Below are 8768 nucleotides of genomic sequence, written 5' to 3'. Positions count from 1 at the left end.
GCACCGGCCTGGAGCGGCCTCAGTTCCCGGTAGCTTCAGAAGTGCGGGCTGGTCCTCTGCCGGAGCTCTCCCTATAGGTGCTTCTCCTGCGGTCATCAGCCCGGACTAAGCCGAGTTCCCTCTTTTTATATTCCCTGAGCATTTGGAGCATGCCCAGTACGAGCGAGGCGGGACTTCCGCCGACAGAGCTACTGGTGTGGCGCTGCCAGGGCTAGTGCGGGGCGGGGCTGCCCCATCACAGCCCAGCTTTGAGCACTGTTTGGACAAGATGATATCATTTGATAGATATATTGCTGTGACACTCTGTACCCCAAAACAACACACTGGCATCCCCACATTAACCACTGCTATGTAATGGCAACAAATCTTGTACAAAATATGCCATATGAGGTGTCAATGGAAAAGTTATCATTTGCTAACTATGACCATCATATTTTTATGCATGTATCATTTTTGGATTTGAAATGATCAATACTGATTATATACCTACATTTTAAATGTGTTTGTTCCTGTGGTAATTCCCAAAATGTAGTTTGCAGTCAGTCTAGCCAGCATATTGTGAATGGACTATTCAAATGCATGCCCCATCAATGAGCACAATGGGCCATGGACCAGAATATGGATAATAACCCCTGCTATCACTCACTGAAACATGCCAGGGCACGTGACCAACTCATATGATTTTAGAATCAATCGTGTGCCCATACTGTTCCTCTAACTGCTGTGGGATTATTTTGAAAAAATAAAGTTTCCTCCACATGGCAGAAGCTATTAACAGGGGGAAGTGACATCACCACTTGGTCTCAGTCCCCGACACCCACAACTGAACACCTGAAAGCACTACTAGAGGAAAAAGGTGGTCCCAGGCTGGGAAGAAGGAATCCTGGCCCATGTATGGATTGGGTAACTGTTTGTCCCATCAGGGTGAGACACTGCTTGATTCAAATCCTGTCTAATTTATAGAACTGAGTTTGCAATTTTCCTTTATTTCTTAAGGTAATCTTCTTTGAGCTGTACACTTATTACTTGTCGTTAATAAATCTGTTCTGTTTTTTTAACCTAAAACCGTGTGCTGTTTGAAGTGTAAAGGGAAATCTGCTCAGGATCAGGGGCTGGGGCATTGTCCTCTCCACATTGAGGGAGGGGCAGATGAGTAATAAACTTACCAGTCAGGCTTATAAACAGGACAAGCTGGTCAGCTCTGTGTCCCAGGCTGGTGAACTGGGGGTAGTTGGCTAGATCCTTGCTACAGGGGGTTCATGGATGGCTGGCGAAAGCATTCATGTAACTCAATTGGGTGTATCCCTGCCTGTGAATGTTTGCCTAAGTGCGGGTCCTGTAGGCATCTAAAGCTTCTCACAGCCTGAGAGGGGAGGGGGCCCAGATTGATATGCTAGAGGGATCAGCAGTGCCCGAGTTCCAGATTATATCCTGACATAGTCCATCACAGTGGCATTACAAGCAGTGCAAAATGCACACCTTGTTGTTCTGAGTGAAATTTGAACTTCATACACTTGTGCAGAGATTTTAAGTGTGGTGGCTGGAGATCAAATAGGTCACCATACTTTTTTTCTTTTATGTTTCCTTATTTCAGAAAGGGAAGTAGGGACAGAAAAGCAACAAGATGAGAGAAAACAGCAAACAATTTCAAAATTCAAGCTATTCAGTTTTCAGGCAGCAGAAAAAGAAAACGAACATAGGTGAATTTTTAAGCTAAAGAAGACAGAGACTGCCGGAGAGGAGGCTCAAAAGAGTAGGTCTAGGGAACTAAAATAACAAGAAATTGAGGAGAAAGAGGGAAGAGCAGAAACACTAGTTGGACTTCCTGGACAAGCAGAACCAGACCCTCCCCCCCCACACACACTATTTCCCACCTCTCCAAAAATCCACAAATGGGAACAGTTGTGTCCTGCATACAATGAGGCCATTGATATAGCTGAATACTTCACTATCTTTGAGAGGCTGTGTGTGATTCATGATGACGAGAAGATGCCCACTTTAGTTGAAAGTTAATTGGTAAAGCTCTGTATACGTTCAATAAAATGCCAATTGAGAATGCTTTTGATTATTGTAAATTCAAAGAAATGGTTTTGGAACAATTTCAGATTACCCCTGAAACATAAGGAGTGAAATTTAGGTATCTTAAGAGGGGTGCTGATATGAGTAAGGTGGAATATGTTAAAAAAAAAAGAAAGATTTGGTGGGAAAGTGGGTAAGGGGCAAAGATGTTACAAGCTTTGAAGGAATGTTTGACCTTTTTTCCTATTATCCAACCTAGACTTCCCCTACTGCCCTACCCTATAGCATATCAACCTCTCCCCTTAGCTTAGTGTCATCCATGAACTTGCTGAGGGTGCAATCCATCCCATCACCCAGACCATCAATGTTTGTATTAGAGTTGAGTGGGTATAATATTTAATTTTCTTTCTTATATACAGGAATTAGATACAGTGCTCCTGTCAGATAATTGCTAGGTTATATGCCAAAAAACTAGAGTTTTCAATAGTCTAAGTAGCCCCGGGAATCATGTGTTAAAGTAGCCATCCCAATCAAACTTTGAAATGGCTCGATTGCAGTTGGTGTTTAGGGGAAAGGAGATTAAAATGATCCAGCAACTAATAAGGGGAGGGGAAGAGAGGAGTAAGGGACAGAGGTGGGGGGGTTGCAGGGAAGAGATACAGCAGGTGCAGAGACTTGGCAGAAGCGTCAGTCTAAGGGTTGTGGTGCTGGGGGTCCAGCTTCCAGAAATGAAAAAGCTGGCAACCCACTGAATTGTACATAGACTGATTCCCCAGTTTATCATGCTGACACAGCAAAATGAGGTCAGGAAAGGATTTAATGTCTCTCTGACTGCCCAGAAAGTGATTCAGGGAAGAGGGCCCAGCACCATATCACCAGCCAACTCTACACGGAGCTTCGCCTGACAGCCATATCACCAGGGAAAAACTTTTAGGTCCCTTTATGAGAAAAGAGCCGGAGCAACCTGTCCCGGATCTGTTTGGTCCTCACACCATAGATGATGGGGTGTAACAAGGGGGGCACCAAAAGGTACACATTAGCCATGAGAATGAGGAAATGCAGGGGCACATTATGGCCAAACCGATGCGTAATGGAAGAGAAGAAATCTGGGATGTAAAAAACCAAGATGGCACAAAGATGGGAGCCGCAGGTCCCAAAAGTCTTGAGCCGAGCATCCTTTGTGGGGAGGCTGAAGATGGCCTTGAGGATCTGGATATATGACACTGTGATAAAAATGACATCCAGACCAGTCACAGAGGATAGAATAAAGAGGCCGTAGTAACTACTGAGGCGGGTGTCGGCACAGGCCAGCTTCACCACAGCTATGTGCTCACAGTAAGAGTGGGGGATGATGTTGGTTCTGCAATATGGCCACTGTCTCACTAGGAAGGGATAGGGCAATGCAAGTATGCCGCCGCGCAGCACCACGGCCAGGCCAATCTTGGCCACAACAGAATTTGTCAGGATGGTGGAATGTCTCAGGGGATGGCAGATGGCCACGTAGCGATCCAAAGCTAAGGCCACTAAGATCCCAGACTCCATCCCTGTGAAGCAGTGAAGGAAGTACATCTGGGTGAGGCAGGCACTGAAATCGATCTCCCTGGAATTAAACCAGAAGTTACTCAGCATTTTGGGCACGGTGGCCGTGGACAGGACCAAGTCAGAGATGGCCAGCATGCAGAGGAAATAGTACATGGGCCCATGGAGGCTCTGCTCCCTCTTCACAATGAACAGGATGGAAAAGTTCCCCAAGACAGCTATGGCGTACATGGTGCAGAAGGGGATGGAGATCCAGACATGGGCCATCTCCAGGCCAGGAATGCCCTGCAGGATGAAGGTGGAGGGGTTGGTGAAGTCGGTTGTGTTGGAATCTGACATGGAGTAGGGGAGAAGGTGTCCAACTCTGAGGCAGAACGGTGTCTCCTGCATGCACCGTAGGTTCCCCTAACTTCCTGTATGTGCCCAGGGTCCAGGGTGATGGCTGAAGTACAAATGCCTGGATGGAGAGACAATGTTAATATGAGACACTATATGCACTACTGGAGGCTGTTCTTGTGGGTGAAGTAGATTGGTTGCTCTTTATACACTGAGAAATGACATTCTCATTATTTAAATAAATGAATTATGAACAACTGAACATTGCTATGCTAAATCAATATATTATGATGCTCCATGCATCAATAATTCTTGCACGTCTTAGTGGGGGAAACCTTAAGAGTCACCAACAGGAAACATGAGTGTGGATATTGGCTATCAATCATTGTTCCCTAATTCAATGAAAGCTAGGCTAGAGAATCCATGCTGTAGGGAGTTCCCCTTTCATCTGTTTGCTTAAAATATGAGAGTAGAAAAAAACCCAAACCTTTGCAAAGACATGTGCTGGGGAAACACCCCAACTAGAAAACAACTCAGAAAAAAGACCTCAGCATCATTGACAGCAGCTCCAGAGAAACACCTTCTCATTCACAGCAGTGGCCAAAACAAAAACAATATTTGGATGCCTTAGGAATGGAATGGAGAAAAACCTGCTCTGGACACATGCTCAGTTTTGGTCACCCAGTCTCTATAAAGGATATAGCAAATAAATAGGGGATTTCCAAGACAGGCGATGAGAATGGGGAGGCTGCCGTATGTGGACAGACTGAAAAGTCTGAATCTGTTTAGAGAAGAGACAAACAAGGGGGCATATGGTAGAAGATAGCAAAATAAGGAATGGATCTGATTATATTCATATGGACAAACAGAGAACACCAAACCTATTGTTTCTATAAACACACAGTGCTGCTAAAGTTCTAATTCCCCAAAGCTGAGGGAAACTATCATCAAAACTGATTGGAAGGAAATAATTAGACAAAATATGGGAATGAAAATTGAGAGCGTTTTTTAACAGAGATCATTAGATAGCGAAAAAAGTCATGTTTCCTCAGTCAAGAAGGTGAAAACCTTTGGCTAAAAAGCCGGTGCAGTTGCAAAGTAAAGGCAGGAATTAGAGTGGGGAAGATACATGTATACCAATGTGCAAAAGGGAAAATAGCCAACAACAAATATCGGAAGTTATGAAAACTGGTAAGGGACGTTGAAGACATCAGGGGAAAATCTGTAGCTGGCAGGGTTGAGGATTACAAAAAGGAGGTTATTAAGTATGTTAAGAACAAAAGGAATCCTAGAAAAGATTTAGGGAAATTCCTTTTTACATTGATAAGCATTAAAAAAATTAAGGTACTGCTTAAAAAAAAAGCTTTGAGAAGGTTAGGAAATATGGAAAAGCTGGTATGGAATTAGTTCAAGAAAAACATTCTATCATATAAGTAATGCCATTCACTACAGGGTTTAGGCAAACCTGGTCTTGTCAAGTAAACCTGATTTCATCCCTTTAACAGAGTACACATTGTGCTGATCAAGGGAACCATGCAGATGCAATAAGCTTTGATTTTTCTAAGGCATTTGATTTGTTTGGGGGAAACATTGAGATAAAATAATTAACACTCTAAATAAATAAATATATGGAGATACCCTATCTCCTAGAACTGGAAGGGACCTTGAAAGGTCATTGAGCCCAGCCCCCTGCCTTCACTAGCAGGACCAAGGACTGATTTTGCCCCAGATCCCTAAGTGGCCCACCTCAAAGATTGAACTCACAACCCTGGGTTTAGGAGGCCAATTGCTCAAACCACTGAGCTATCCCTCCCCCCTCTACAATATCAGTAGTGCACACATAAAATACACTAAAACTGGTGAACTGACAGATCGCAAAAATCAATTGCTAATAGGTCATTCTCAGTGAATGGGGCTGTTTGTAGTGGGGTTTTGCAGGGATCCGTTCTAGGACCAATGTTATTCAATATTTTCATCAATGATCTGAGAGGACATAGAAAATCACTGCAGAGAAAAATTTTCAGATGACCCAAAGATTGGCAGAGTGGTGACAATGAGGAGGACCGGGAAGGCATACCGATTGATCCGGAGCATTGGTAAGTGTGTCCCATGCAAAAAAAAAAAATGTTTTAATACAGTCAAATGCAAACTTATCCTCTCGTGACAGGAAATACAAGCCTGACCCACAGTCTTGGACAATGTATTATACAATGCAAGGAAGCTGAACAGGATTTAGAAGTCATTGTGTAAAACCAACTCATTGTGAGCTCCCAGTGCCATGCTGTGGCCAAAAGGGCTGATATGATCCATGGATGTATAAACAGGGGAGTGGTGAGTTGGAGCAGGGGAAGGATTTTACCTCTGCACATGGCATTGGTGAAACCGATTGCATCCATTTCTGGGGTCCGCACTTTAAAAGGATGAGAAAAATTGGAGAAGGTGCCGAAAAGAGCCACAAAAATGATTGGAGGCTGGAGAAAAAGCCGGACCGTGAGAGACTTGAAGGGTTTCATCTATTTAATTTATCAAAAAGACTGATCAAGCAGACACTTTCATGGGGAGATAACCGTGGGTAGCAACGGGCTCTGTAATCTAGAGGAGAAAGGCAAAGCAGGGCCCAGTGGGTGGAAGCTGAACACAGACAAATTTCAGCTGGAATTAATGGCCAAGTGTTCAGCACGGAGGGTGCTTAACCGTTGGAACAAACTGACAAGGGAAGTGGTGGATTCTCCAATTCTCCATGTCGGCAGATCCAGACCAAATGCTTTATTGCAAAATCTGCCTGAAGGCTTGTCTTCAATTAAAATGTTATAGCAGCGCTGCCTTAGTGCTTCTCTGTAGACACTACTTACACCAAAGACAAGGCTTCTTCCATCAGCAGAGATAATCCACCTCCCCGAGAAGTGGTAGCTAGGTGGGTGGAAGAAATCTTAAGTTTACGTCTTCATGTCTACACCAGAGTTAGATTGATGTTTGGATTTTTTTGCTGTTTCAAAATAGGCAAATGCAACATTAGGTTGTATTAGCAGAGACATAGCATTCAAGTCACAGTATATGATAGAATTCCTCTACGAAGCACTGGTTTGGCCTCAGCTGGAGTACTGTGTATAATTATGGTCACCAATGTATGGGAAGGATGGATAGAAACTGGAAAGGATCCAGAGGTGAGTGACAAAGATGACTAATGGGATGGAATACAAGCCATAAGACCAAAGGCGGAAGGAACTTGTTATGTTTAGTGTGGAAAAGAGGAGATTAAGTGGGACGTGATAGCCTTCTTCAAATACTTGAAAGGCTGCCATAAAGAGGTGGAGGAAAGCTGTTTTGTCTTACCACAGAGGACAGGACAAGAGGCAATTATTTCAAACTTCCACCATACCAGATTTAAATTAAATTTTAGGAAAAACTTCCTAGCTGTAAGAAGAGGAGGACAGCGGAACTGTGGATAGCCCTTAGTCTTCAATGATTAAGACACACCTCAGTAAGAAGACGTCATTTTCAGTTGCTTGGAAGTTTGTCAAATTTTAGGTGTTTGGACTGAAATTTCCCAGGCCGGGTGTCTGCTTCTGGCTGAATTGTCTTTTGAAATGTTATGGCATAACAGTTCAGCCAATTTCTCAAATGAAGCTTGGAGAAAATATGTCTTACCCATGTTGAAAAATTCTTATAATTGTTCAGTGAGGAGTCCTAGCAGCTCCATGCTGTCCAGAAGATAAAAAAGCAGGTAACAGCCCTCAATTAACAGCCAGATCTTTAAGTGGAAGAGGAAGTGACAGTGGCAGTGCATTAACACACAGCTGGTTCCTGAAGTCTTTACTGAGTTCTTATTCCAAGGGGTGTTTTGCCTCAGTGAGGTCTGAGCAAAGTACGTGTCCCAGCCTCAGAATTTGGCCTTGTATTGTACATCTCTTAAAACCTTTCATCCTGAAGGATCCACTGTGCCAATGAAATGCAGCCACTTTGGTGCTGGAGGCCATCAGCTGGGTCGGGCAGGGGTGCACAGAAAACAGTGACATTTTGGCCAGTGATACTGTGAAAGGATCACAGTGAAAGGACCACAGACTTGCTCTCTACCCCATCATTCCCATATTGCCCTGGGTTTGTTGAGCAGGTGAGCTTCTCGGCAAGAGATGGGTACCTGTGAATTCTGAAAGGGAAGTGTCCTCCCTGGGAATCCCCCTCAGGTAGTCGTGTCCCTCGCCTCTCTCACCCCAGCATCTATAGCAACATCCAATGCCAAGAGCCAACACGGGGATATTCACCATTTATAATATAGCTCTGTGAAGTCCCAGTGGGGTTTGCTCGGCCTCTAGGGGAGAAGCAGCATTTGAATGTAAAGAGGCTTGAGATAAGCCTGTCTGGGCTTCTGAGCTAATTATCCAGCTTTAGGAATAAACAGTAATTAAGGGACCTTCCCAAAGGGAGATGAGAACTCTGGGGGCTCTAAGCATGTATTTGGGTAATATATGAAACATTCATTGACCTGGGAGATGATGTTTCCGATCCTTTGGGATTGTTAGAGAGTGGGGGAGGGAGGTGGAAATGTTCAAGTGAGTGACAAGGGGAGGGGAAAAGATGATCAAATGACAGGGGTGATGCCTAATGGGGAAGAGGCAAAGCAGGGGTGGAGTCTTGGCAGAAAACGAGGGGTTTTGGGGGTCCATTTACCAGCAATTAGAAAGGTGGAAACCCAGTGAGTTGTACATATACTGATTCCCCACATTGTCAAACTGACACAGCACAGTAAGGTCAGGAAAGGGTTTAATGTCTCCTTGACTTCCCAGTATGTAATTCAGTGAAGAAGGCACAGAACCAAGTCACCAGTCAGCTCTGCGCAGAGTTCATTCTGAGTGCCAGAGCACCAGGAGAAACAT

At 44.2% G+C, this 8768-nt stretch overlaps 1 protein-coding gene across 1 annotated transcript; it reads right to left on the bottom strand.

Annotated features, from left to right (window-relative positions):
* Positions 1 to 2949: 2949 nt before the first annotated feature.
* LOC135972428 (olfactory receptor 52E4-like) lies at positions 2950 to 3948 on the bottom strand. The gene has a single exon (XM_065550521.1). It carries the CDS (start codon positions 3946 to 3948, stop codon positions 2950 to 2952), a length of 999 nt encoding a protein of 332 aa, XP_065406593.1.
* Between the last annotated feature and the right edge of the window lie 4820 nt (positions 3949 to 8768).

The sequence above is a fragment of the Chrysemys picta genome, chromosome 1 (genome assembly GCF_011386835.1).
Source record: "Chrysemys picta bellii isolate R12L10 chromosome 1, ASM1138683v2, whole genome shotgun sequence".
In the NCBI taxonomy this organism is placed as follows: Eukaryota; Metazoa; Chordata; order Testudines; family Emydidae; genus Chrysemys; species Chrysemys picta.
This window is presented reverse-complemented; position numbering and strand designations above follow the sequence as displayed.